The sequence below is a fragment of the Arabidopsis thaliana genome, chromosome 4, assembly GCF_000001735.4.
Source record: "Arabidopsis thaliana chromosome 4, partial sequence".
Lineage (NCBI taxonomy): Eukaryota > Viridiplantae > Streptophyta > Magnoliopsida > Brassicales > Brassicaceae > Arabidopsis > Arabidopsis thaliana.
Window position 1 is genome coordinate 17,059,720 of NC_003075.7, and position 27,953 is coordinate 17,087,672.

Here is a 27,953-nt window from a genome sequence, read left to right on the forward strand (position 1 = left end):
ATTTTCAAATCTTGTTGCGCACGAAAATAAACCACTATTTCGGCAGTTATTAGCGTTGGCCATTCATTTTGGTTATTACCATTTAAACTTGTGAGTTGTTGTGTGTAGAGAAACTTCCAGTTTTTTTACTTGAAAGATGAGATGTTGCAATACAAATCATTCAAAAAACAAAAACCCTAACAGAGTTTTGAGCTCATAAGGTTAACTATTTACAAACCTAACCAATTCAAACTCAGATTCTACCCCAAAATGGTTAAAAGTTTCCTTCAAAGCAAGTTAGAACCAAGGATGCCATGTTGGATCCATCATACATAGGTTGCGAGGCGACAAAGCTGCCTCCACCAATTCACTCACACCTCTTTGTACAGACTGTGGCGGCTCCACCGAGTTCTCATCCTGAAATGAATAACACGAAAATATCAGATTTATTAGTTCAGAGAATGGACAGGACCGTCTCCGAGTTTTATGAGAATGTTAGTAAGCATCAAAAACTCGTGGAGATGTAAAAACTGATTCTACCTCTTCAGAGAAATACTGTGGTGCTATTCCTCTGATTCGTCCAATGACATCGTCCACGTTAGAGTTAACTTTGTGCTTCAGCTCGGGTGAACTCAAAGTAGCAATTCCTGCAACAGGAGGAATAGGCACTCCAAGAGGTCTTCTTCCAAACCATGACAGAAGCTCATCGCGAAAGAACATGGCTAGTTGATACCGAAGATGTTCGTTTTGCTGCAAAATTGCAAAAGAGAAGAAGAGGTTAGAGGCCAAATGATTTGAGTGCACCACTTGAGCTTAGGTAATATTTTCTATTACCTTGGAGGAAAAAACTGCTTGAGATGCGGAACACATGTTTGACATGAGAGGACCTTCGACACCAAAATGAGAGAGAAATGCGTGCATGTTCCTTGTGAGGCGGAAAGGCACAGGTTCGTTGAGCTCGATCATCCCATTGGAATCGTAAGATGGGTGAAAATCTGTCTGGAACATTTTTCCAGAATTTTTGGCGAACAAGATCTTGTTTGGGGATCTCCCACCAATTTGTAGAATGAAGGACATGAAATTGGAGACAGCTAGCTGGACAGCAAATTGCTTCTTGAAAGCCCAAAGATGACTTCCGCTCATTGATGTCTTGTACATGTACTGAGAGAATATAGTGTCATTGACTATGTTCTTTGTGATTTCACCATAAGCCTGTAGCCGAAGATCTCCAATTGCTTCTGGTGAGATTTGCCCTGTGATAGCTTGATTGAGTTTCTCCTTGAAGTAGGTAATAGGAAGATCTGACTCTCGACCATTCCTTCCACAGTGATTCTCATACACCTCAAGGAAAGTGTTGTACATGAGATCATCCTCAACCATTCGGACCTGTGACGAAAAATGTTAGCATGCGATACTCCTAGAGAGATTTACCTACTCTTATTATGGACAGCGAAAAGGATAGCTAAGCTGAATATGTGAAGTTTCAGGGAAATCTCGTAAAGTGAACCGGACATGAATTATAATTTTTTCAAGGTATACCTGAGACCAGACAGGGATTATGATTGGAGTGTGAAGTCCTAAATGGCGTCTTCTCGACTCTTTATGCTTGTCAAACATTTGATTCATCACGCGGAAAAGCTGCAAGATTCGTTCGTCACTCCTCGCATTAGGAGTTAATGATGTTTGAACAATAAAATGCTTTTGCGAGCCATCAGAGCCAATAAGAGTCAAACGTCTGCAGCTGCTCCCATGCCTTCGTACAATTTGTATGTCTGCTCCAACCCTATCCAACTTTACTGTATGATCAGGTGCTACTTCCTACGCATTTAAACATATAATTAGGTCACCACCAAGCACAAAGAGAAAAGAAAAGAATGAAGGGCAAAACTTCTATAATTTATAGCCCCTCTAGAGAATGTAAACGTTGTAAGTAAACAAGAGACGAGGATAACAATCCAAATTACCTGGTCAGCAAAGTACTGTCCTGGTATCTCCACATCAACAACATTGAAGTCGCGCAGCACCTTGCTCTCGTCTTCCAATCTCAACAGAACAGGGAACCTGTCTTCAACATTGCTCTGAAGAATGTTTTTCCAGTCTTTCAGTTTCTTTGTCAGATCTGCGAGTGTGACAGGGAATGAATTACTTTCTGGATCAAGGTCACGCTCGAAATCCTGTTTGTATTCTCTCACAAATGCGACATGCTTGGTCACGGCATCTGCAGAAAAACAAGCTCTGCATACGCCCGAGAGTTCTTTCTTGAGTGGTTGGGGAACTTCAGCAGTGGTGGCAGTTGGATATTTGTAACATCGATGCAACAAAGCATTCACAACTGCAAGAAGTCTCTCTTCTGGTAAAGTAACAAACCTCGAACCTATTTCTGTGAGAAGAACCTGAGAGGAATTATACATCATTAGATTATCCAAGTAAAGAAGCAGGAAACGTGCAAGTGAGTCAAAATCTGAATCCAAGCTACTTGTACCAGACAGTCGTTTTCTATACTCTCTTTTTGTATGGAGAGAATATAAAGAAATCAAGTATATTCACCAACAGAATACTACCTCAAGTTCACTGGCTAAGTTGTTATGTTTACTCCTAAGAGCTTCCATAACATCCTTTGCAGCATCAAAAGCACCAGCAGCAGAGATTGCCATTGAACTGCTTTGATTCATAGGCTGATCATTCCCCGAATGCACATTGTTTATCATAGTGGCACGTTCACTTTCTTGCACATGTAAATTACCACCATCATGGGTTCCAACAGCCCCACTAGTTTGAGAACCTTGATGGATTTGAGTTTCTGATGGTAAATTACCTCCACCATGACCCGCACTCACACCAGGAACATTCTGCTGCATTCTTTGAGCCAAAACTACTCTGCTAAGCTCAGATTTATTTACTGCATCACGGCGTTCCAGTAAGTATGTGCGAAGCCAGTAATAGAGAGCCTGAAATGGAAAACAGTCTCATACTCATGAAATGACCAAAAACAAAAGTTCATCTAAAAAATTCAAAAAGGAACTTACCTGCGGGAACACTGCAGCAATTTTCATTAGAACCAATTTGCAATGGGGTGCTTCAGTTCGCTGCAATGAAATCAATAGCTGTGGTATCCAAGAAAGCCATACCCAGTGAGGTACTTGGTCCAAGTGTTTATCAAATATTCTACCAACAGGCTCATTTGTTGGATCGAAACTAAGTAGATAAAGAACACGAGCCATGTGACTTCTGGAATTGGAAACTCCAAATCTTATACCCTGAAGAAAGCAACTGACGGCATATTCTAACCAGATTTCATCTTGTGTATCTTGGTATGCCTGTAAAACGAAAGTAAAATATAAGGTCTAATATGAGGAGAGTGACTGTTAATAGCGTAGGAAAAGAAGCAGGATCTAATCAGAAGAAATACCATGTCACAGTAATTTCCCCAGCTTATCCATCCTTTGGGTAAATTTTTGAATAGGGTGATTGCGTTGGAATATGCAAGATTAGCACCTTCAGTGTCGTTTAGCTTCAAATGAAAATCCCCCTTTAGTCGAAATATCTCTGCCTTGTTCTTCGCTAGAAAGAACTCCAAATTTGTGCTATTAACAAGATTAAGACCAGTAGCAAGCTCTCCTTTCGTTTCCAGATGAGCTTTTGCTTGCTCTTTAATTTTAACAAAGGCTTCCTGCATACACAAACATGACCAAGACAACTTTAAAAATAACAATCTTTCAACCTCAAACAAACACAGATTCAGGGAACGGCAACTTATTATATAGGATCATGGCAAAGGATGAGGTGGCATACATGGCTTCAAATATCACACACATATTAATGGATGGATTAACAGCTACGCCAAGACATTTTTTAATAAACGAGGGAAAGTTTTTTAAAAAAGAAGCAAATTAATGTGAAAACTACTTGTTGAATTCAAAGATGCAGTTCTGCAACTATATGAAATCTGCTCAAATTCTAATAAAGTTAAAGGTCTATGAGAACTGTACCTGTACTTCCATTTGTGAGTGCCCATACATTTTTTCAAGTATCTGAACGCAAACATCATAAAGCCCTTGTTTCCGAGCTATCCTAGCAAGCTTATTGACGTTCCAAGCTTTGTCACGATAACCGAGGTGGTGAAGTGGAGTATTTGAAGTTACAAAGTCCTTAAATGCATCAATAACAACGTTATACATTTCATTCCTCCACTGCAGCATATCATACCAGACGGTCATATTGTCCCATTCATTTGGAGTCCTCAGCCTCCAAGTCTCAAGAATATCCTTCAGATCTGCATATAGATTTCCCTGTCCCCCAACAGCAGCATTTCCAGGAACTTTACTCCCATTTGCGATGTCAACATAAATTCTAGAAGACTCTTGGACCTCCACTAGTTGTTGGAATTGCTGCAGTAGAGGCACCCTAGCATGAAGAGACATTTCCGGTAACTGCCACCACTGTTCCAAGGCAAGATCAACACCTTTCCCAACTATGTTTTCAGCATCTCCGACACCATTTGCATTTTTTTCATGAAGGGAAAAACAAGCTTGAACCAAACGAAGCTTTGGCGTCTCTTCTACTTGTGCTTTGGGTATCACATGATCCTTCAAGTATGTCCAATCTGGAGCTTTCCAAAGACTATCAAGCAAAATTTCATAATTCTCAGTGCTTTTTCCAAAGTCCACCAGGGCATCCCACTGACCAAGTTGAGTGGCACAGTGGAGCCATTGCTCCTCCCACAGGCACATTTCAGTCTTAGGTACGGTGTTATTGTAAGTGCCTTGGGTTGCCTTAACCATCGCCTGATAAAAAAGGCTCTGAGCACGCTGCCAAAAACCATGTTGAACCATTGAAAATCCAGCTCTCGATTCGGTAGTGATGGACCTACTCTTCCACAATCCAAATCTCCTGTCTTCTTCATTTAACAAACGATAAAGCTCAGCAAGAGACTCAGCACATTTCGAGTCATTCGTGAACAGCATGACATGGGTCTCTAGTAAAGTCAATGCGAGATGCCATGCATTGTACGTTTTTCCTATATATTTGATAAGCTCACTAGGCATCCTAGGTTGAGGGTGGCTCAACTGAAGCCCTTCCAGAAGTGCTTGCACAACATTTGGCCTGTGTCCTTGCTGCTTCTTGTGGTAGTCCTTTGACAGGAGAGAAATCATAGGTTTAGCTAATGCTATCTGCTCTTCCTTGTGTAGGGTTGCCCACACAATTGGAAATACTAGCACCCACAAATGATAAGCAACATTGGCATCTGTGTGAGCCAGCTCCCTTAAAGGGATAACAACATCAGCAACCTATAGCGGGAAAAAGAGTACATATAATTTGTTCAGATTAATGCAGCTTCCAAAGTGAATAAAACACCAAAGAGCCTTAAATAATTCATAACTATTTTCGATTTAACAGGACAAACGAAAACACCATAACGACTCAGCAATCACCTGAAGTTTGCTTGCCGCGCTAAGAAATTGTGAATGCTTCATAACAATGCTATCAAACATTGAAGCAACTTCTTCAGGTCCCTCCGGCATAACAGGTGGTTGGTGATGTACTCCAGGATTTTGTGAAGGTAAAAGTGGTACTACCCTGGCAGAATTTGGTGCTAGAGTAATGGGCTTCTCCTCGATTAAGATGGCTAGGAGGAGATCAAGACCCTGTTTGAGCCAAAAGACATCACTCATAGCTTCCCAATCTTGGTTTTGGATAATGTACTGCAATCGTGCAAACAAATTGTTTCCGAGAGATTCGTGGTATAACAAGAAGAACTTCCTTCGCATATCAGGATCCCTTGCCCGTAAACCAAGCATGGAATGTCTCTCAACTTTCAGAGAGATCTCTTGTCGGAGTGCCAACGGATACCTATCAGTGAAACAGATGATATTGTCTCTCTCATAAAAAGCTTTGAATCAACATAAGATTAAAATAAGAACTTACTTTGTTGAATCGGCACAAAGTCCATATAAAAGCTGGAGATACACCTTATCCCACTCATCCAAAGCAACAGATGAGAAATGCTGCTTATCAACCTGTGAAAGCTTTTGAAGAAAAGAAACTATATCCTTCTGGGTAAGAAAAGCACCAGAGGACCCAGAAGAACCTTTCTTTCCGAAATCATCCTCAGCCCACCTTTTTAACATGTCTAGCACGCAGAGAAGCAGGCTAGAATCAGTACCCTTTTCTGAAAGCAAAGTGTTCAATATTTGAGTCACAGGTCTTTTGCAATCCGCTAAAAGCATAACCCTTTCATCAATAAGTTCCAAGACCAACTTTATATTAGATACGACTGCCCCAACATCAGCAGATTCAGACTCTATCCGCTGGCTCTGAAAAGGGACAGCAAAAAGCCACAAGAGTAAGCCATAGTTGGGGAAGCATGTAATGGATACCTGATTATTATTTCGAAGATAGGAAATTTTACAGGAGCTAGCTAAAGAGACAGAAATGATATTTTGACTTTGATAGTATATACGTACAGACCAAAAACATGCCAGCAAGATGATGAGTGAGAGGAATATAAAAGCTAAAATCTTACAAGGCATGAAATGAAGATCGTATAGCTATTTAGACGACACATTATATTTAGATATTCTAATACTGTCAATAAGATGTGGTGAATACCATGTAAAATCCGTTTAAGCTCAAATATAAAACATACGATTTTTATCTCTTAAGAGAAAGGTAGCTCTTACTAAAGAATAACTTACTTGTCTAGGATGAGCACCCGCTGCCAATCCCAGATCCCGCGAAAGACGCTGAAGGATATGCACCAGTACATAAGGATCAAGAAAGTGTTTCTGAACCTCTGCCAAGGTTTTGAGGACAACAAGTACAAAGCTGACTGAACCGAGAGAGTTATCATCTCCAGAAGCTTGTGAAGCAGTAACAACATGCACATGTTTCTGTATCAGCTCATTGACTTTCTGATATAATAGCTTTATCTCAGGAGGCGTACTAGCTCCATCCTGTGGGAAGGCAATGAAGACCATCTTCAACAAAGAGCATAGCGATTTACCAGCGTCCAACATCTTGTGTTTGAAAGATAGCTCAAGGAACTGGTGAAGAACAGAACAGTCAGCAAAGAATAGAAATATTTTCATATATTAGATTAAATCTGGAGCAATTATACCTGTGAGATCTGGCTGATGTTGTTCTTAATGAAAAGATGTGGCTGCTTCTCCAGAACCTTGTTCATGACATCCAAGCCCTGAGCAAGTGCGGTGGACGGATCTGATTGAGACGGTGGCATGCTGCTAAGCAGCTTTTCTAAATAGTTAAACTTGACGTTCGCATTTGGCCAAACTTCCAAAGCTTGTGAAAGAAAATCTAAAGCTTGTTTGTACATAGTGTTGGCTTCCCTGTCCTTAGGCTCAATTACCACAGCTACCTGTTCAAGAAAGAGAAAGGAAACTTAAAACGACAGTCATAAAGAGAATAATATCACGATCAACCAACATAATTCGAGACTAGAGGTGGTCAATAAGGTGTAGAACTTAACCAGATCCAAAAGAAAACCTACAATCCGCATAATCTCATTATAGATTTTCATACAGAATACTATACTGCTTTAAGACTGCTACCGCCAAACATCATTTCTTTAGAATGCAAATTACTCAGAGAGGACGGGCCTCTGTAATTTTGTAACTCCCCCGCCCAATAGATCAAAACCAGCAAGTATTAACATGCCCCAAGGTAGAAGGTGGGAGGTGTAAAGCCTTACTCTTATAAGAAAGTTGATGATTAGTTCTTCCATTGCAGCATTTGGCTTGAATTCCTCATCAGGCTGGGTAGCAGATCCAGGAGTTTCTACATTGGGGATTGACGATGCACCACCAGGTGACATAACACACAATGATGGGAGACCAGGTTCAATTTTAACTCGTTTACTTGGGTCTTCAGATATGGAAGATCCAGCGGTTGAGAGCTTAGGATCAACACCGGATGAAGGATGTAACCCATCACTGACCTCACTGGTTGCGTCGCCATCAGTAACCATTTTACTTTCATTCTGTCTTTGTCTCTCCCAGCTGACAACTAATCCAGCAAGTTCAATTGCAAGCCGCCTATTTTCTGCTGTAGTGTTATATGGCAAACCTAGACGACTTAAAGAATTCACCATCTGAGGAACAAACTGTGCTCTACAGCTGTAAAAAAGATCTGAGTGCCGGACAATGAGTTGGAAGATGTGGATCAAATTTGGAATTGAGTGACCCTCCTCCACCAAAATTTTTTTGGTGTATCTAATCCAAATCGGCATTCTTGAATCTCCAAGTGGAAGCCTTTTAGGTAAAGCTGGCATTAGAATATCCAGGGCTTGCTTAACTAGCATCTTATTCTCTGGCTGGCATGTCCTAAGAAGCGCAACAAAAACCTACATCCAGTCGACAAAAAACATTTGTTAACACTGGATTAGATGGAGGAGTATTTTAGGCACATGCTTGCTTTCAGGTTAGAAATGACAATCTGCAAGCTCGATAATGGAAAAAAGAGGTAAAGATGACATATTCTCTTATAAGAAGTTCCAATTTTCACTCTACAATAGAAACAATACGGAACAATAAACATCACCAAAGAAATTAAAATGCCCACTGGTACCTGGCAGAAAATTGAAATGGTACCTGGAGAATGATTTTCTCTGGAGCCTGGTAAGCATCCAAAAAGTGGCAAACATTAACAAATGCCCACTGTTTACTGGCACTATCTTCCCGTTTGAGATGATTCCATCCAAACTTGATAAGTTCTTTTCTGTGTTGAACCAGATCACTCTGAAGATATTTTAGAAGCAAAGTAGCTAACTGCAAAAGTTCGATCCTCAAGGGTTCGTCATATTCAGCAGAAACCTACAACATTTGAGATGAAATGTAAATCAGAACAAGTACAATAAGACCATGTCAGAAATAACAAATTGGACAGGTTACTATCCTTACCATTTACATCCAGAAAATAATACAGTAATCTTTCCCCACATTAATTTCTGTATCAACAAAAATTTAAGTTGCTTAGAGGAGAAAGAAACCAACCTCTTCAGGTGGATCAAGAAGCCTCTCAACAATGGTCTTGACTATATCAGGGTCAATAACTTCCCAAGTTTGGCCGTTTTGGAAGGCATGGGCAAGCATTGGAAGAATAAGCATTTGCATTGCCTGAACCAGATGATCATGGCCAAGTTGTTTCGACTGAAAAAGGTTTAGAAAATGCAAAACAATTGCTTTTTTCATGTTTGGTGGATATTCTTCTGCAACCTGATGAAAGAACCTAGTTATTTTACTAGAGCTGCAACATATGAGAATCAAGCATGAAATTTTGAGAAAGATACCTCAATAATGTAGAACTCCCTCAAAAAGGTGTAGTCGATACGACTATGGAACAAGAAAATTAAGAGAACATCGAAAAGAACATTCATTTCAGATTTTTCATGTCGCAGATAATTGAGGAAGCACTTGACAAGCCATTTGCTCTCTTTTACCTGCGAGTTTGAGAAAATAAAGATTTGAGATGGCCAATTTTTCTGAATAAATTTAATATTTTGATGGGGAACGAGTATCCCAGTAAAACAAGATGGTATAGATATAAGTCAGGAGGCTCTCAACATACAAGACCATAAAGACTCCCGATAAACACAACACCTAGTATGGACTATTTGAAACATCTACATCTATTTACATCAGGCAAATTTGCAATTGTGAGATGGTTTCTGTCTTTCTGATGCCCACATCAGTTTTAGACACGGAAACACTAAAAGTGAGCATTTAATTTCAGTTTGAAACACAAAGCTAATGTAGAAAATTATGAAAATAAGAAGTAGATGAAAATACCTGAACTAAAGTCAAATTTTGCTCATTCTGTAAACGAGATGTCCTTGCATGTGATTTCCAAAGGTGGGCCAAGGCATCAAAAATAGTACGGTTGCTCTGCAGCCAGCTGGGTATCAGTTTCACCATTGTTTTGATAAGATAGAGACCCTGAAAATACGCATCTGATGCTACATTTGATTTTGTTGATGGCGTGTTAGAACTTTCTGATTTCATAGGGGTGGGTTTTTCATCTCCAGATGATGCAGCTGGAGGAGTTGAAGCTGCTGCACTCAGTATGGCATCAGATTTTGGCAAAATTTCAGGAAAGGCATATGAAAGTATCTTGTGTGGAGATTTTGCAAGTTCTTCCCTTAATGGTTGGCCAGCATCTGATCGAATTATATACATAAACCTGACATTATACGGAAAAGAGGGAAACACTCATTACCCCATGGTCACATTCAGCCTAACATGAGATGTGAAAGAAAAAAGAAAATTCTAATGCAATGTTGTTCTTACCTTCGGAAATATTTTGGTTCACTTAATCTGGAAAGAAAATAATCGACAGCTAGAGTTGCATATCGATTCAAAAACTTGGTAAGCGGGAGACGGTATGGGCTGTTAATTTCACTGTACACTTGTCCTGGAGGAAGAGCTGCTTCTAAGTCGATAGTTAATGTTACAAGTTCATCTAGAAATTTTGATGCAGCAAGTGGAAGTAAGTGGAAGAGCTCGATAATAGCTGCCACAGAAAGAACAAAAAAATGTGTTAATATATAATCACATGACCAGGCATCTGTTTTTATATATTTCCAAGAACGTGATTACCAGCTGCAATTTTCGGCTCTTCACCAGCTTTCCATGATTTCTGGGACTGTGCAAGTTTCTCTGGCTCTAACCACTTTTTAAGGTGCTCCAGCAACTTACATCCTAATGTCACATTAAACCAATTTGATAGAAGTTCAAGAAGACGTGCCAGACCTTGGAGTAAAGGCATATTGAGATTCTTTGTCTGTGCCAGATTAACTAGTATAGGTCTGAGGCTACTCTGAAGAAGTTCTTTGGGCATCCGTTGTTGATTGATAACCTAAAGAAAAACAGAGTTTCAGAACAGCAAAATAGTATATTAAATAACATCATTTATCCCAGAAAGAGAAGAGGGCTTTTAGGTAGAGGAAAACCTATTCCATCAAGTCTATCTTCAAAATCCTCAAATTAAATGTGCGTGCAAGAATTGGAAACAAAAGACAGATAACTACGAACCTGTCTTAACCCCTCCTTGGCAACGGTCACAATTTCTGGTGCTCGACACGTTAAGGACTTGAAAAACATGGAAATTATCTTCGCACGTAGTTCATTGTGACTTTGAGTTCGAAAGTCAGCCCAAGCCATAGTTGTGCACAGAATCTCAATACAAGCTGTTCGAAGTCTGTTCAATGATGTAAGGACTTTAGGACTCATCAACTTCACAGCCCATAAAGCTTCATCAGCCTCAGCTATTTGTAACGCTTCTTGCAAGAAATTAACCAACTCTGGAGTCACCTTTAGAAGGGGGGGCCTCAGTGCTAAACAAAAATTCAGAGCTGTCACAGTTCCAACCTATAAGGCCATATTAAAGAAGGTAAGACAGAAGTCCAGAAAGGATTTACAACAACCAAAAAATAGCAGAATGAGGCACCTGTTGATCAATTGTCTTTGATCGAAGTGGACGCATTATAAGTGGCTGCAGCAAAGGCTGGTATAAAGGCTCAAGCAGTTCAGATACTTCACTACCAGTCCGGCTAGCCAAAAGTGCAAGACAGTTCTGAACATTTTTCCTCACTGTGATGGATGCATTAGAATTGAACAATTCAGTAGCAAGATATTCTACCACATCTTGAAAGCTTTGTCTGCGCGCATCATTGTTTGCTTCGTCAACATTATTAACCACTCTTAGAATCTGTATAAGAACCTGACTTGTCTCGTCTTGCTCTTTGCTAGCATAAACAGGAAGCCTCTTTTGGACATAGACCAGACCACGTACAATTTTTACTTGAAACAGACATAATGTTTCAACATTCACTTTCCCTACCAGCGCACCTAATCCCATTACTCCTCCCATTTGCGCTTGCCATGTGCTCCCATAACAGCAATGCAACAACCGAGGTAAAAGTTGTTCAAACACTGGTATTCGCACACTTGGATGGGGTGAATATACCGGATTTGTAGAAGGACTGGAGACAATCATAGATGCACTGTGAGCACCCCTAGCCATCAGCACATCAGCATGTTTGATACGAGCAAGGAACAGCAGAGTTTCAGCAAACACATTTAACGAAGTCAGAGCAGCTTTGGCATGGAGCCTGTTTTCATCTGCAAGCACATCAACAAGAGCATCTAAAAATATTAAGGGATCCAGCTGTTTTAAGTAGGTAGACCAATTATTCTTGGGCTTGGAACTTGTTGAAATCAAAGAACCCCCAAGTGGACCAGCACTAGTGGAAGTATACGACGAAGTATAGTCCCCATGCAAAATAATTGCAAAATGCCGACATATGTTTACAACAAAGTCATCATCGGAGTCGCTGAGATCCGGATCAGAACTGGCAGCAATTATAGTTATCAATAGTGTCTTAAAGATCGACTTCTCAGCGATTAACTGCGTCTTTGTTTTAACCCCTAAGTCAGCCTGCAGCAGGAAAATGATCCTCTTAATAAATATATCCTTTTATATCCTATGACACCACGTACCACATATCATGTAAGGAGAAAAATAACTTGCTCACAAGAAATGACATGACACAGTCCTAGCTCGTTTTTTCAGAAAATACAAACACATGGCAACAGGATAACAGATACAAAATCGAATCATGTCTCATGTCAATGTGGTTCAATCAAGAAACCATCAGCAGCAAAAAGATCCTCTCTATAAATAAATCCTTTACATCCTATTAGACCATTACACAAATGATTTAAGTTAAAAATAGGCAACTCACAAGAAATGACATGAAACAGTCCTAGCTCCTTTTCTTTTAAAAAATACAAACGCATGGCAACAAGATAACAAATACAAAATCTAATCAGTCAATGTGGTTCAATCAAGAAACTATCGCCTAACAGGTAGCCCCGTCTTCAACATCACGTGATGTCAAAAACCTAATTTATGAAGCATTGTGAATAATGGAGATAAGGTAATGGTTTAAGAAAACGTCAGCCAACTGAGTAGCAACTTTGACATTGACCAGAAAGCTACAGAGTAAAACTATAAAGGGATTAAGATTATAAGAGAAATTCCAAAAACCAACCTCTATTTCTGTTGATTCACTCCTGCGCCAAAATGAATCAACAGAGGAAAGTAACAAAGTTGATAATTGCTTGGTCGTCTGACCCTCATCAGTGACACACCCAGGCAAATTAAGCTGAGACAACAAGCAAACACGGAGGAATTTTAGAGCTTGCTTTTTGTAGTATATCTCTGTAGTGAGGTTTTTCTGCATAACAGCTGCTACAGCAAGATTAATGAATTTGTCCATTGGCACAAGAAATGGAGTGGACGGCTCAAAAGTCAGAACTAAGCGAAGCCCATGTTCTGGATTATCTTTGCATTCAAGTGTAAGTGGCTCTTTCAGAAATCGCCGGTTGCGACCACCCAACTTTCCCACAATTTGTAATGCTTTACCACCCCAAGGATATGGCACCGGCTTCAAGTGAGACCATAATGCTAAGATCACTTCAGACATTACAGTTGCCATACTTGGCTCCAAAAAATCAGGATTTAGACTATCCACCCAGAATTCAAGGGTGCGTAGCCCCAAGCTCACAAGTTCATCACTTCCTCTCAAACAGGATACAAGAGGCCTCATGAGACGGGGAAGGTAAGGCAATAAGGAGCTTAAGCGTGCAGGGAGTGTCAAAGAAAGTTCCAACAGAAGATCTCTCATGTCTTCCCCGGCTGGACCCTCGAGCATTGTCAGAAGAATATTAAGACAAGGTAGCAGCATAGGGACTAAATCCCTAAGAAGCAGCTCGAATTTACATCCAGCAAGTCCTCTGAAAACAGTTCGGAGCAATTGCATATAACCAAGAGGCTTTTCAACTTCAGTAGCATTCTTCATGCAGACTTCCATAATAAGAGGCACTTGAGGTTGCAATATCCGTTCAAAATCAGATGGTGCTTTTGACACAGCCCCAAAGAGGCACCGGAACAGATGCAGAATTAATTTAGTTGCAGCTGAATCTGGATTCTTCAGAACATCGAGCTTGCTGCTTACCAAGAAATTAATCAGAACATCTGCAAATGGCTTGTATACTTTGGGAGCTTGCAGAAGAGTGGCAAATATTTGAACCAGTTGAGTATTGTCGATTATGCACTCAAAAAGTTCAGGCATACATATAGAGAACATATCCATTAGATCACGAGGTTCCATAACAGCCAAAATTTGGGAGAAAAGATTTAGCATTTCCTTCTCCTCATCCTTATCTTTGAAGAGAGCTAGGCAATGGACACCGCTCTTTAAAACACCAGAGGCTTTCCATACCTGCTTGAAAGTAGAGATTACTAGTTGTTTATCAGCCATACATTATTAATGCCTACACTAAACAATCTAACATTCAATACCTCATCTTCTCTCATTCCTTTAAAAACCTGAGTAACAGATGACTGTGACGCAAGAGCTTGTGGGTGCATTCCCTGAGGTCGGGGCAAATGTGCATGGGTTATACTCCATATGATTGTCTTCATTCCTGAATAGAAAGTAGGAAAAGTGCTTAACATAAACAAACATAATCAATAAGTATAACTGATCCACTAAGGTGAAACGTCAGTATGGCCAAAATTCCATACCCATCACCAGTGTCTTGATCAGATTCTTACAATCATTCACTTCTTTGGAATGTTCGGCAGGAACCTGCAAATTCAAAACTGCCTGCAACCAGCATGGTTTGGTAATTAATATTTTTTTGCCAGATACTTTCTATCCAAAGTAAAATATAATGAATTATTAATAAAGAAAATAATGCTTCAGTAGAAATAATAACAGGCTTTAGAAACGAAAGTAGACCTCTATATAAGAGGACATAAGAACATTAAAGAACGCTATGGAACTACTAAGTTTGGACATAACAGCGGAAGTGTGGAACACGATCCCCCATTGGCTGATAATTTGGGTACTTACTAAGACAAAACAGCCACCATAGATAATTACCTGGACAGGAAGTTCAAGCTTCGACCTCAAAGTGATTTGATCCTTTCCGTCACCCTCCTCTAAAAGCTATGAAGGAGAAAGCAAGACTAAGTAACACATCATTGAAATAAAAGAGTTGCCAATCAGAATCGATAAAAGTTCAAGATTTCTCTTTTTTTGCAACAAAAGTTCAAGATTTCTCAACAAAACCATGTAATCTGTTACAGCTAGACATAAAATATAAAAACTGGCATATCAAGCAAAACCTATACAAAGACAATAAACAACAACGCTAAAAAGCTGAAACAACATGGAAACTTGGAAAGCCACCAGAATTACCTGAGGAACAGTACGCTTGAAGGTATTGAATTTCCCAACAAAGGCATCCAAGATACGTCCCTATAAACAGATGATGAGTAAAGTAAGTTAATGATTAGAGCAGCCAACCGATTCTAATATGAGCTCTCAGGTGTAAAGTTATACCAACAATATTCGCGCTTCATCCATTGACTGCTGATCAATGCCTTTCTCAAATATCGGTTCTACCTGAACCCAATATAAGTATTAAGTTATACTAAAATCTTGATTCAAACATAATGGAGAGATTATGTCACATAAATGTTAAGTAATATATCGAATTTAAATAAGGCAAACTAGATGAAAAAAATAGGTTTACCAGATTTAACATCAGACGCGCACAAGTTGTATGGATGTTAAGAGAGAGGGTCGAGTCATGCATGTTCCTTGAAAATAAGTAGATGATCCGCGATAACTGCCACGTTGTTTACAGTCAAATAAGATGAATTGTAAAAGAAAAATCACCCATAGAGTAGACAATGGAATGGGAAAAGATCTAAAAGAGAGAAGCCTGATTGATGTTGGCAAGAAAGATTGACCAATATGTTGTTCCTAAGATTAGTTGTTTATTGGCATCTCGATCTGTCAGAATTTTTTGGGAGGCCCTAGGTTTCAAGTCTATAAGCAAGGAACATATTTCCCAAGTGTGAGCACTTTCTGATCACAATTGATAAGACTGTTAAGATGAGGATCTATTTTAATACACAACCACATATACATAGCAAGAACTGTGTGTACTGGAACACATTAGTCTCACCTACTATAGAATCCAATGTTTTGCAAAGTTTCCAGAACTTAACTCTCTCAACTAAGAAGAGCTAATCTAGGAAGAGAGGACTAACAAATAAAAACAAAAACAAAGATAAGGTAAAGTAAGAAATAAATTGCACAGACACAACGGGAAGCACCTGAGAAAGGGACAAATCTGCTCGAACATGGTGAACAATCTCGGCCAGTAGGCTGTAAGCCAGAGGTCTCAAAGACTCAAAGCATGCTCGCCCCGTTCCAACTAGAACCCTGACACAGAAAAAAATAGCAAATAGATGACATAAGTCATTATTTGTTAATATATTATACTGCGGCACAGTGAAATTATACAGAACAGTAGAAGGTCTACTTGATAAAACAAAACAGCTTCCTGACAGGTGTACAAGTTTAAGAATTCAGAAAGGCAAAAAAGGCACATTATACCTCTCTTCCAAAAGAGTGTCAATAAGAGGAAATAAACCTCTCTTGAAATCCGTCCCAAGTACATGCTTTAGTGAGACTAATAGTTCCTGCATTTCATAGACCAAAAAAATATTCTTTACTTGCAAGCCCATGACTGTATTACAAGGTGAAAACATAAAGAAGAAAAAGGAACAGACAGTTCTCCACCTTTCTGATAGATGCAGAATCCGAACAGGTGACAAGCAAATTTACAATGCTCTTACAAATGCTTTCTTCATGCGGCTTGATATATTCGGCACAACTTTTTAACAAATAAGTCAAAAAGGAAACGGTCTGCAAACAAACACTACAAGTCAATATCCCTTAAAAAACAAAATAATTCAGGTGAAACAACAAGGCAGTGTAGGCCTTAATTAAATATTTTTCTCACTGCCCAAATAAGTTATGGTTTCCTTCTGGATAGAGAGCCATTGTCTCACCTTAACCTGAGCACCCTTCAGTTCGATGAACTGAGGCTTCATATGTGAAGAAACTTTCTCAGGTCCAGGAATAGATATAGCAGCAACCATCAGGGGTAACAAATTAGGAATATTAATCTGAACAAGTCTGCTATACAGCTGAAAAAGAAACATAACGACGAGGGGGCTCTCTGTGACTATTTTGAATGAACGAGTACTTGGGTTGATCTGCCCATTCCTGGAAGGTGCAGTAATGGACAGCGACTGATCAGATGGTGTAGGTATCTCCACAGGTTTCACTTCTTCCATTTTGACATTCTCGAAAAAATGGCTAACCGTCAATCTGAAGTTCTGGTATATTTTGCAGACAAAATCCAAGAATGGTTGAACCTCATTTTCTAATGTTGGCCTAAAGTTCCTAAGAAGATCAAAGATGATGCGAATGCATATTAACCCATTTTCTTCATTATCTGTCGTGAGCACCTGCATTGCAACTTTCAAGAGGTCTTGCACAAAAGGACGAAGAACCTCGCTATGTGGTAGACGATTGAGGATCTCAACCACAATGTTGCGTAGTTTGTGCTCAATATTATCAGTAAATTGAGGCTTTGTAATCTGAAGAAGAATCACTGAAGATGCCCGGAAGTAACATTTCAGAAAATTCAAGTACTCAGCCGTATGTGTGATCTCTAGACTGTCCCTGACCTCCACCACCATCGCAAGCCTCTCCTCAATAGCTATAGAACACAAAAACAAGCTTCGAGTAAGTGTCGCTACATTTTTAAATTAACTTGAACTGACTCAAAATCAAACAAAAATTCCTCAGACAAAATCAAAGCTTGAAGAAATTTTCAAATCCAAAATCAAAGAAACTAATTCTGAGCAACAAACAAACAACCCAACGACGAAATGAAGAGAAAGAGCAGAGAATGAGTGGTATTACGTAGGTCAGGCTCCACGAGACGACGAGAGTGTTGCTCAAAATTCTGAATTGGACTCATGGCTATAAAAAAAGCTGACCCAGACAAGCGAAAACGCTGTCTTAGGGTTCCGTCACATAGTAGGAATAGTAAACGTTGCTTCCTCCTCCTCCTTTCTAAAACCCAAACCGCGACGATCCCTAACGCTAAGCCCAAGGTGCTCCACTAGGTCAGACACTAACAAGGGTTTATCAAATTAAGCTAATTTAATAAGAGTCGGTTATCTGGTATAACACCAATAGCCTCGAGGTTAACGATGGAAGATGATGAATTTTCCCTCTCGATTTTTTTTTTTGGTGTGGGTCTCTCTGCGAGACTCCCCTGAAAAGAGAAAGCGAGGAGAACCTTTGAGAACTCGAGCGTAGCAGTGCAACGAAACGAAATTCAGCAGCCGAGTTATATATAAAGGTCCCAACTTTTTTTATATAAAAAGTCCCCATTGTTCCCTCAAATTTCAGAAATGCGAAGAAAACAAAATCTTATGGTTAAGGAAATGTAATTAACACTGATAATATAGTTGTGTTCGTTTTTTATAATCATCGAACAAGTTTTACACGGAGAATGAAAGTTTACAGAAAAAAAGAGAGAAATCTTTCACGCCATTTTTTTTTTCTTTCAGAAGAAACCAATTGGATGATATTTTCGTCTATTCAACCATATAGTTGAAATTATCGTAAAAAATTCGGTCAAAACGAAAAGAATTATTAGAAGCAATTTCTATAATTTGTTCTGTGGTAAAATCAAATATTATGTTCGTGTTACAAATTCTCAGACGTTGTCGGAGCTAGTAACCTTGGGTCTATAGGACCTATTAGGAGTATGTCGTGAAGTTTCTCTTCGTTGGCCCGATGATGACCGCTCTCGACTCTCAGAATGATAATCTCTCGACCTACGATACTTGCTTCCTCCTCCATGTGCAGTTCGATTGTTGTGATTACTACCATTTTGATCAATGCTGGATCTTGAAGAGCTAATGACTGCATCAGCAGGAGTACTCGGCGTGGTGTGTTCGTATGGCAACGGCTTAATCTCCTCCAAATCAGGTTCCGGGGTGAATCCGACTGGTCTTTTCGACTCGTCCATTTTCCTAAACGTGATCGATATCCTGAAAGCAGAACCGACGATAGCAAAAACAGTATGAACAAAACAAAACGAGATAACACCGATAAATTGCAAAACACCAAATCCTTTTGTAAAAAGAGAGAGTAATGGTTTCATTACCAAACATATAAATAAACGTTGACAAACAATCAAGGTGCTAACAAATTACCTCTTTGTGGGAACGGCAGGTACACAATGCTTAGCGACATCAGCTCCATTACCCTTGAGCACTAGAACTGATCTGAAGCAAAAAAAGTGAAAAACTCGTCAAAAAGTTAAGCAACAGAAGCTTCAGTAGAATAAACTCAGAGAGGGTACGCAAACTTTAGTGATTTACCCGACAGGAAGCGGTATAGAGTAAGAACCGGAGAATTCACCAGGTCCTAAGACTTTGAGATTTGAACCAAAGAGTATATTGCATTCACTGAGGAATGATACTGTGCAGAAAGGGCGGAGGAAGTCATGGTTATCGATGTGAGGAGGTATGCAATCGTCTTCCTCATAGATATTGACGATACAACTATCCGGTACACAAGTTGGAGGAAGTACATGCCACCCAACCAACCTTTTGATTATTACTTTGAAAATAGATGGCATTGGATCAACATCTCCACGTTGAAGGATTCCGGGTGGGTTTCCCGCTTTGTCCTATCCAAAAAACAAAAAACTCTTTCCATATTCACTATAGTTGATAAAATGTTTTCATTTTTAAAGATGAGGAAAGAGTCACTTACCGGTGCATAGTTATAACAACATCCGAATTGAATAGTAACTCGTCCTTTGCCTCTCATCCACTTATGCGGAGCGGTAAAAGTACGCTCTAGATATCGAAAAAGAACCAAAAATTCAAGATTAGATAAGTACCGTTTAGAGTTTTCAAATTCACATTATGCAAAAAGCAATGAAAGAAAACCAGAAGCAAACCTCGCAATTCTCCTCTACGGCCTTTCTCTTGTAGTTCATAGACAAAATCAACAATCTTTTTCTGCTCCACCGCGCTAAAAACACCGGTATGCAATTCAAGTCCTTCGAGAATATTAACAGACCTCCCTCTAACTTTCTCATAACAAGAAAACACTTTCATTTTCTTCACATTCATAAACCGATAACGCTCTCTTTCTTCCCTAGACAATTTACGCTTCTCAGGAGTCTTCATCGAGTCTCCAACGGAAGGACTCACATCAACTCCATGTGAACCTAATTCATTCTCTTTCTGGTCTTCCTCCTCGAGCCCATCTTCTTCTCCCATATCAGCCCAAGACATTTGTGCACTTGCCGCCTCAGAAACAGTTGACTGAGATGATGGCATTGCATGACTTACACTGTCTGACAAAGATCCAAATACAAAAGCCCCAGCTTTCAAACTATCTAATGAGTGAGAAACACACAACTTCCCGTCATAAATATTGTCCATCTTGTTATCAACTTCTTCAGATTCCATGTTATCAACTTCTTCAGATTCCATGTTATCCACCATTGAACCAGAACCCGCTTTAACTTCTCCATTACTACAATGCTCTGTAATAAGGAAACACAATTACACATAAGGTAAGAGAACAAATACAGAAATCTCACGAAGATAGCTTGATTACATAGAATATTCGATATCTCTAATCATCACAAATCTATGAATTAGTTTAGAAATTATTGTAACTCCAATCATTAAATTGAATTCAATAGCTGAAGAAAATTTCGAAACAGAACACACAACATTAGTAGTAACGAAAATTCTCCTCCGTTTCTTTAATCGAATTATGAAAAAAGAATCAGAATTTTCAACAGAGAAGAAGAATTCAAACCTGGGTCTAGAGAACGGATTCGATCGGAGAGAACATGAGCACAGTCGTTGCAGAGATCTCTAGATAAGAAAGGCAACCAATTCGTAAGAAATTCAGAAGCAATCTTAAGTTCGGATGATTGATACTTGGCGAGAAAAACATCTTCCTCATAATTTGGTTCCATTATCTTCTATCGCACAAACCAAATCTCGCTGTTTCCGTACTTTAGTTTCAGTTTGTACGGATCGAACAAACTTTTCTCGAGTTCGTTTACTTTGCTCTTTTGAGTCGTCTTTCATTGATAACAAATTTAGGTCGGATTTGCTTATAAATATTTACAAAAGGGTAGTTTTGGAATTTACCACTACAAAACGCCGACAAAAGTTCTGGTCCGTGAAGCCCATGAATCAAAAGGCCCACTTAAGTTTACGTTAACCCGGAAACGAAAATATTTACAAAAGGGTAGTTTTGTGATACAACAGCTTCCACTCTACAAGCTCGTGGTGAGGAAGAGCTCCTCCAATGTGTTTTAGTATCTTTTTTATGCGTTCATGTCTGTTTTGACTTTGTTGCCGAGAAATTTTACTAAAACTAGTAAAGCTAAGCTCTTTGAGTCGTTTTTCATGTTTAATTGAAGCAGTAGATTGTTCTTCTTCCACTATTGGATGCCATGGAAGTAGAAATCTTCAGGATTCTTCTTGGCTTTGATTCTGAGATTTTTGCAATTTGAAAGTTTAATCAAAGGCTACTGTGATTTTTTTGGATATTTTTCTATGATTTGTGATTTTGAGTTGTGGTGTTTTCTCTTTTTCCCGTTGTTGAGATGTTGAGAAAATTTCTGTCCAGAATTGTTGATTCACACTATTTGCTGATTCGGTTTGGTATGCATTGGTTTTGAAATTAAAACTGATTTCGGTTCGGTTTCATTGGTTTTGTTGAAAAAAACTAAAAGAGTCACGCGATGGAGAATTTGGAGAGATGTGCGTCGATAAAAAAAGTCATGAATTGGAAAGGGTACGAAATAGAGCCTTCTGATTGGCTTAAAAACTCAAAAAAAGTGCAATAGTATACTTGTTGCTAGCTCTTATTATTTGATAAAGTTTTGTACTTGCATCTTTTTTTTCAGTCACCGGAAGTTGGAATTTCGTTTGTGATAGGATCTAAACAAGTATCAAAGTCTACAAATGCTGGATTAAGCAAGTTAAAGCCTTTGTGATTCCCCTGTATCTTCAACAACGTCGTCTTCAAAACTTTATCCAAAGACATCTGTGGATAGCCATAACAAGCCACAGTTACATTATACAGGAAAGGTACCGCCTAAGGCTTTGCATTCCAAAGAAATTGTCACAATCACTTTGTTTGATATGTTTGTTCTGTGGATTGTTAACATTGGTTTATACTTGAGTGAGGTCCCAGACAGGAAATCAAACTCACATTATGCATGTAGCTACTGTCGTTCTGTTGACCATATAAAGCCTTTACTTTTACTGTAGTTAGTTTATAGTTGCATTCTTTAGCTTAGTTCTCTGCTTTACACACTTTGCAACCTAGTAGAACTTTTCTCTTATGACACCCGTGGTCAATACATTGGTTGACAATAATGAAAGTGGAGCTGCTATAACATCTTTTCTTTTTATCAAGTGATTTTATGTTCGGTAATAGCTTACTGTTTCATTAACTCTGACAAACTGTTTATTATTGCACTGTCTGAACACTTAAAGATGAACAACTGACCATAATTTCACTTTCACATATATCTGCAGAACCTCATTGACCTGACAGGTTCTGAGAGCTCAAAGGCTGAAACCAGTGGTTTAAGGCGCAAGGAAAGGTCTTATATAAATAAAGCTTTGCTGACTTTAGGGACTGTGAGTTCTTGGTTATCATTGTTTTCCCCCAAGCGACAATAGTTTTTCGAATTTAAGAACCTTTTTTGCAAGTTGGATCGTTCTTTTGCAAATTTGTAGGTACTTGTTATAGTATTTGATACTCTTATTTACTTTCTGTTGGTGACATGCATAGTGCTGATTTCACTGTCTCTTATATTTTTATGATCCAAACATGAAACACATACATAATCCATCCTCAACCAATGGAAGAGTCTATCAATCAAAATCCTGAAGCTATGGAAGCACTTATCTCCAATCTCTTTGGAAACATCTCGTCCTTGAAATCTGCTTATATCGAGCTTCAAAGTGCTCATACTCCTTACGATCCCGAGAAGATTCAGGCAGCGGACAAAGTTGTCATTTCTGAACTCAAGAATCTTTCCGAAATGAAGCATTTTTACAGAGAGAATAACCCCAAGCCTGTATGTGTCTCTCCACAAGACTCTCGTTTAGCTGCAGAGATTCAAGAGCAGCAGAGTTTGTTGAAGACTTATGAGGTCATGGTGAAAAGGTCGCTAATGGTTTGTTCTGTGTATTGGCAACACTTAATTATTGGATGATAATCACATATCAAGGAGCAATCTTTGGATGCATACGATGAGAAAGAGAAGGAGATGATGATGATGATAGGCAGCATCAACAGAACCGAGCTTCTATCTGTTTTGAAGGCGAAAGGTACTAATATAGACAAGTTACGGTTTGCAATCATGTACTTAATTTCCTTAGAAAGCGTTAACCAAACCGAAGTTGAAGCTGTGGAAGCAGCATTGCGTGAAGCTAAGATAGATACAAGCACGTTTCAGTATGTGAAAAAGATCAAATCGCTGAACGTTTCTTTAGCAGCAAACTCAGCCAGCAAAAGTCATATTGCTCTATGGCCAGTCTATAAACGTGGTGACCGCGCGGGAGTCAAGAATCTCTTATCCAGTGATGAGAAACTAGCGGTGGCAAGGGCTGTTGAGTGTTGAAGCCTTAACTGAAGGAAAACCGAACCTGGAAACAGAGTCATACCTAATACTGGACCCGAGAGCTTCAAAGTCAGGCTCTAGTAGTAGTAGCCATGTGAAGGGACCGTTTAGAGAAGCGATAGTTTTCATGGTCGGTGGAGGAAACTACGTAGAAAATAAAAGTTGGCAGGAGCTCACACAGCGTCAAGAGACAGTTGAGAACATTATCTATGGAGCCACAGAAATCCTTAATGGAAGCTAGCTGTGTTGGGACACAAGGTGGGACTAGGTGGTTCGGTGAATTCTTGACCATCCAAAACTTTAATTATTTATTTTGGTAATGTTTAAAGACTTAATTTGATTTACACAATACTAGTACTGTATATGCTTTTATTTAATATATCCATAACCAAAATAAATTTATATTAATTTTATTTTGAAGTGAGTTTGTTGCTTAAAAAATAAAAAAGTTAAGCAGAACTTTTGATTTCCGAATAATTAATTTCTAGGTCAACGAAGTTGGTTCCGCCGTTAACTAGACTAAAGATTGCGTTTTGGATTTACTTTGGATTCTAAGCTTCTTTTTTAAATGATTGCAGATTTGCAGAAAGAAAGCTTCTTCTTTTATTAAGTTGTGGACAAATGGCTGGTACTAGCATGGCTGAACCTGAAGGTGTCAAGATGTCCCATGACTGTTCAGAGGAAGACGCAAGAAAGGAATTAAAGGTTTTGTTAGATAGGGTCAAATCAGCTGCAACAAGCTTGAGCTATTTGAGATCAAAAGCTAGAATCTTGGCCGTTCCTGGTCTGTCACTCGGTGCTCAACAGCTACAACTTAAAGATGATACTACATTGGCTGGAACCAACAAGAACAAGGATTCCTTGGTTATAGAGGATGGAGTCTATACTTTGAATACGCTCCAATCCATAGAAATGGTTATTACTGATGCGCTGGAGTCTCTTTTGAGGAGGGTCACAGCGGCAGAATCTGAAACGTGTTCTCATAAGGAGAAGGTGATTATATGTGAGGAAGAAATTACAAGGAAGACAGTCCAAATCCAGAATCTGTCCTTGAGATTAGAACAGACGGAACGGATTGTAATGACAGAGTGTGAGTCGCTTAAAAATGCCCTCACTGCTTCCAACAATGTTTTAGATACACTTCTTTCTTCCTCCAGACGGCACTTCCAAACCATTGAAGCCCGGTCAGTCTCATCTCTTTTATTTGCAACTTGTTAGCTGTTTTATGTAAATGATAAGACATGTATATATGTGATGTTCCTTTTGGAAAGGTACAAACTACAAAGTATGTAAAGCAATGTCTATGATAGCGTGAAGAGCAGAAAAATCAATATATAGTACAAGCAGCTGACGAGTTATAGAATTTATTAACAATTGCTATGTATTTCAATGTTACTGAAGCTATTGTCATATGTTTATTACGGTGGAAGCAGGTTGGTTGCTAAGTCGACACAATTGGAAGGCGAGAAAGCGCAGAAAGAGGTACAAGTGCAAAAGCTGATGGAGGAGAACATGAAGCTGACCACTCTTCTTGATAAGAAAGAAGCTCAGCTTCTGGCCTTAAATGAACAATGCAAAGTCATGGCTCTGAATGCTTCAAACATCTGATTCTGAATCTTTCATCTCTTGGCAAAAGAGAAGATATTCTAGGTGTAATCCTTGGACGACATAGCATTTTTCTATCGGATTCTTTTCTGTTTTTTTTAAGATTTGAAAATTCTGGTAAACTATCTGTAGAACATGGCTTTGAATAAAGCAAGCATAGTTGATCTGCTCACTTGTTAAACTCCTTGTCCCTGCTCACTTGCTAATTTTCTGAAAACATTATCATGACACTAAACATATGATATGAGTAAGATTTTGCAAAGCATAAATATTTCATTTGGTTTAGACAAGGATCAAGTTTCAAGATCACATAATTCAATTTTGGAGGTTGAAAGAAGATCATGATTCAAGAATATGTTTCTGACTTGGTATTTTGAAAGAAGTTGTGTATATCTTCTTCTTCTTCTCTTTTGGGGGACAAATTATTAAAACCAACTATCTATTGGTCGTCTCTAATCAATCAGTGGAAAAAACAAGCAGAGAGGATTAAATTCTTCCACCATGGTCACACTCACATCGACAGGTATTGCCTCATGTGTACTATATGTTATAAATCATTTCTCTCCTATGGTCATTTTCATTCACAGAACATGAGTATCCACAGATATTAAGCATTTACAAACAAGAAACACCTTGAAATGACTTCTTTAGTCTCTCTAAATCTGGAAGAGAAAACACATACACTTCTCCTACAAATGGGGGAACTAGAATACAGATTGCGACACTGACAGTTATCAGAGAGTGTCTTCTTTGCTTTGCCAAAAACTCACATAAAAACTGCAAAGAGTATTAATCAGTTGAAAGACAGAAGACAATGCTTTACTCTGGTGGCCTTAGAACATGGTGGTGGGAGAGCAAAACTTCTCTCATCATAAGTTATCCAAAATCAAATTTTGTGGCTCAGATTTCATTGGAGGAATCTTTGTCAGCTTGTGGTGCTGAGTTGTTGTTGCCACATGGAATAGTCATTTTTTTGCAGACATGGATCCTACAGAGTTTAGGGATATGAGCAACTCTTTTGTAACTCTCTCTTTAGTTCTTCTTCTGTGGATTTAGCAGACATTTATATATTTGTTTAACATTTAATTATCTTATTTTCTCAAGTTTATTTCTTGTATCGGTGGTTGAGGTATTATGCACATGTATATTATGTATTTTAAAAAAAGATTTTATCTTTTAAAGCTGTCCCTTTTAAAGGTATTGGATTGGAAACTGAATTTGTAGGAATTTTTTTGGAAAAACTCCCTTACAATAAAATATTATTTCTGATATATTTTATGCATTTTGTTTGTTATGAGCTGTCCATTTTTTGGTATTGGAGTGGAAACTGAAATTCTAAAAAAAATAAGGAAAACTACTCTTTATATTCTTTTATGTATTTTTGTCGTTAGGAGCTGTCCCTTTTATAATTTTAAAATTGGAAATTGAATTTGTAAGGAAGTTCGGAAAAACTCTTTAAAAAAAAACAAAAAAAAAAAACTTAGTTCTAATATTCTTTTATGCTTTTTGTCGTTAGGGGTTGTCCCTTTTATAGTTTTTGTATTGGAATATAAATTCGTAGGGAAACTGGGAAAAAAAAATCTTTCAAAATAAGTCTTAATTTCAATATGTTATGCTTTTTGTCGTAAGGAACTGTCACTTTTGTAGTTTTATAATTTGGAGAAAATCTTAATTTCCATCACCGAAGCCTGATTGGTGACTATGCATGGCTTGTAAAGAGATACATCACATCATACCTACCTTGCAAGATCAACCTCTTTTGTACTATAGTGTAAAGGTTTTAAGTGTATTATTTTTGTTGTAGACATGTAATTGGCTAAGGTATCCAAAAATATGATATTAGTAGTTTCCAGAACATAAATTTCACTTTAATTTAGACAGGGCTTCAAGTTCAAGATCACACATAATTCAACTTTTCGGCAGAACTGTTTCATGTGAATATAAGTGTCAAGATTAAAGATAAAATGATTACACTGTAAATGTATATATTTTATTAAATATTGTCATTCTTTTATGTTGTGAATGTCACCCACACAGCTTACCTTGGTATGTAAGCTATACATCTTGAACATACAATAACATCACAAAAATATTTCTTTACGACTTTAGATCAGAAGTAAACATTCATAAATCATAGTTTCACAATATAGTTCAATAAACTTTTTTTGTTTCAAATAAATGAATATGGCCATACTGAATAAGAACATGGAGTCCCTGTAATGTATATAGTGACTCGAATAGGTAAATCAAGAGAATTATTAGTGTGGAAAAGTTGGTTATGATGATGAAGAATTGGGGTTATGGGGTAATGAAGAGTGTGAGGGATCATGTCTACAAGTTAGAACCACAACAGAAGCGCCAATTCAGGACAGCCAAGTGTTGTTCCTTTCACTTCCACCTGATTCTCTCACTGTCCTTCTTCTCCTTTGTCCCTACACACACCATCTCTTATTTTTGTTCTGTTTTCTTTAAATTCTCTTATAATACATACATACATACATATATATATATATATCCCATAAATACGACAAAATCCCATCTTCCACGTTTTGGGTTTTCGTTTTTACTTTTCTCCTCTCTTCTATTTTCACAACAGTATCATTTTTATCGTTTTTCGTATAATTTTAAGACGATACAAAATTCAATTATATCACCCGCCCCTATTAAATGTAACGGTTGAAGCCAAACTCTTAAAAAAAATTCTTCGTCTTTGTCGACCAAAAA

General features: G+C 38.4%; 4 protein-coding genes and 1 non-coding gene across 13 annotated transcripts; 3 read left to right on the forward strand and 2 right to left on the reverse strand.

The window, feature by feature from the left end:
• Nucleotides 1-59: 59 nt before the first annotated feature.
• AT4G36080 (phosphotransferases/inositol or phosphatidylinositol kinase) lies at nucleotides 60-18,320 on the reverse strand. Of its 3 annotated transcripts, NM_001204004.1 has the most exons (35): nucleotides 17,852-18,288; nucleotides 16,930-17,645; nucleotides 16,658-16,783; nucleotides 16,472-16,557; nucleotides 16,189-16,297; nucleotides 15,600-15,695; nucleotides 15,407-15,469; nucleotides 15,263-15,322; nucleotides 14,945-15,010; nucleotides 14,584-14,665; nucleotides 14,359-14,483; nucleotides 13,046-14,278; nucleotides 11,440-12,429; nucleotides 11,025-11,360; nucleotides 10,590-10,848; nucleotides 10,398-10,503; nucleotides 10,281-10,307; nucleotides 9,783-10,173; nucleotides 9,284-9,433; nucleotides 8,988-9,209; nucleotides 8,586-8,807; nucleotides 7,688-8,338; nucleotides 7,097-7,354; nucleotides 6,675-7,022; nucleotides 5,905-6,293; nucleotides 5,412-5,829; nucleotides 3,969-5,267; nucleotides 3,389-3,649; nucleotides 3,006-3,296; nucleotides 2,541-2,927; nucleotides 1,944-2,372; nucleotides 1,519-1,797; nucleotides 814-1,365; nucleotides 520-729; nucleotides 107-396 (listed from the first exon to the last, which is right to left on the reverse strand). In NM_001204004.1, the coding sequence occupies exons 1-35, from the start codon at nucleotides 17,907-17,909 to the stop codon at nucleotides 277-279; spliced, it is 11,415 nt and encodes a 3,804-aa protein (NP_001190933.1). In that variant the 5' UTR covers nucleotides 17,910-18,288; the 3' UTR covers nucleotides 107-276. The 3 variants fall into 3 exon arrangements, with proteins under 3 accessions (NP_680770.2, NP_001190933.1, NP_001190934.1); NM_148404.4 differs by having other exon boundaries at nucleotides 60-396; nucleotides 10,281-10,503; nucleotides 17,852-18,320; NM_001204005.1 differs by lacking the exon at nucleotides 10,281-10,307 and having other exon boundaries at nucleotides 10,356-10,503.
• Nucleotides 18,321-18,394: 74 nt separating this feature from the next.
• Nucleotides 18,395-21,070, reverse strand: AT4G36090 (oxidoreductase, 2OG-Fe(II) oxygenase family protein). Of its 5 annotated transcripts, NM_001036717.2 has the most exons (6): nucleotides 20,789-21,070; nucleotides 19,914-20,507; nucleotides 19,724-19,809; nucleotides 19,327-19,637; nucleotides 19,159-19,230; nucleotides 18,395-18,993 (listed from the first exon to the last, which is right to left on the reverse strand). In NM_001036717.2, the coding sequence occupies exons 1-6, from the start codon at nucleotides 20,949-20,951 to the stop codon at nucleotides 18,657-18,659; spliced, it is 1,563 nt and encodes a 520-aa protein (NP_001031794.1). In that variant the 5' UTR covers nucleotides 20,952-21,070; the 3' UTR covers nucleotides 18,395-18,656. The 5 variants fall into 5 exon arrangements, with proteins under 5 accessions (NP_001031794.1, NP_195332.2, NP_001328937.1 ...); NM_119775.4 differs by having other exon boundaries at nucleotides 19,159-19,637; NM_001342403.1 differs by having other exon boundaries at nucleotides 18,505-19,230; nucleotides 20,789-21,067.
• Nucleotides 21,071-21,555: 485 nt separating this feature from the next.
• AT4G09245 lies at nucleotides 21,556-22,749 on the forward strand. Of its 2 annotated transcripts, NR_144101.1 has the most exons (3): nucleotides 21,556-21,781; nucleotides 21,894-22,077; nucleotides 22,531-22,749. It is a non-coding gene; the product is annotated as an uncharacterized misc_RNA (transcript). The 2 variants fall into 2 exon arrangements; NR_144102.1 differs by lacking the exon at nucleotides 21,556-21,781 and having other exon boundaries at nucleotides 21,832-22,077; nucleotides 22,531-22,684.
• A 40-nt stretch (nucleotides 22,750-22,789) lies between these two features.
• On the forward strand, nucleotides 22,790-23,886 carry AT4G36100 (Sec1/munc18-like (SM) proteins superfamily). Its single transcript, NM_119776.2, has 2 exons — nucleotides 22,790-23,177; nucleotides 23,232-23,886. Exons 1-2 carry the CDS (start codon nucleotides 22,860-22,862, stop codon nucleotides 23,622-23,624), a joined length of 711 nt encoding a protein of 236 aa, NP_567996.1. The 5' UTR covers nucleotides 22,790-22,859; the 3' UTR covers nucleotides 23,625-23,886.
• A 235-nt stretch (nucleotides 23,887-24,121) lies between these two features.
• AT4G36105 (polyamine-modulated factor 1-binding protein) lies at nucleotides 24,122-25,465 on the forward strand. 2 transcript variants are annotated; one of them, NM_001204006.1, is made up of 3 exons: nucleotides 24,166-24,808; nucleotides 24,896-24,913; nucleotides 25,058-25,401. In NM_001204006.1, exons 1-3 carry the CDS (start codon nucleotides 24,246-24,248, stop codon nucleotides 25,230-25,232), a joined length of 756 nt encoding a protein of 251 aa, NP_001190935.1. In that variant the 5' UTR covers nucleotides 24,166-24,245; the 3' UTR covers nucleotides 25,233-25,401. The 2 variants fall into 2 exon arrangements, with proteins under 2 accessions (NP_567997.1, NP_001190935.1); NM_119777.4 differs by lacking the exon at nucleotides 24,896-24,913 and having other exon boundaries at nucleotides 24,122-24,808; nucleotides 25,058-25,465.
• Nucleotides 25,466-27,953: the final 2,488 nt, after the last annotated feature.

Coding starts and splice junctions, on each gene's coding strand:
- AT4G36105 (NM_001204006.1), top strand. CDS start 24,246: ATGGCTGGTACTAGCATGGCTGAACCTGAAGGTGTCAAGATGTCCCAT.
- AT4G36090 (NM_001036717.2), bottom strand. CDS start 20,951: ATGGAACCAAATTATGAGGAAGATGTTTTTCTCGCCAAGTATCAATCA. Junction 19,231..19,326: donor TCTATACCGCTTCCTGTCGG/GTAAATCACTAA, acceptor TTTTTGCTTCAG/ATCAGTTCTAGTGCTCAAGG. Junction 18,994..19,158: donor CCTGCCGTTCCCACAAAGAG/GTAATTTGTTAG, acceptor TTCTGCTTTCAG/GATATCGATCACGTTTAGGA.
- AT4G36100 (NM_119776.2), top strand. CDS start 22,860: ATGGAAGAGTCTATCAATCAAAATCCTGAAGCTATGGAAGCACTTATC. Junction 23,178..23,231: donor TGGTGAAAAGGTCGCTAATG/GTTTGTTCTGTG, acceptor TCACATATCAAG/GAGCAATCTTTGGATGCATA.
- AT4G36080 (NM_148404.4), bottom strand. CDS start 17,909: ATGAGTCCAATTCAGAATTTTGAGCAACACTCTCGTCGTCTCGTGGAG. Junction 17,646..17,851: donor TCTCGTGGAGCCTGACCTAC/GTAATACCACTC, acceptor TGTGTTCTATAG/CTATTGAGGAGAGGCTTGCG. Junction 16,784..16,929: donor TGAAGGGTGCTCAGGTTAAG/GTGAGACAATGG, acceptor GTTTGTTTGCAG/ACCGTTTCCTTTTTGACTTA.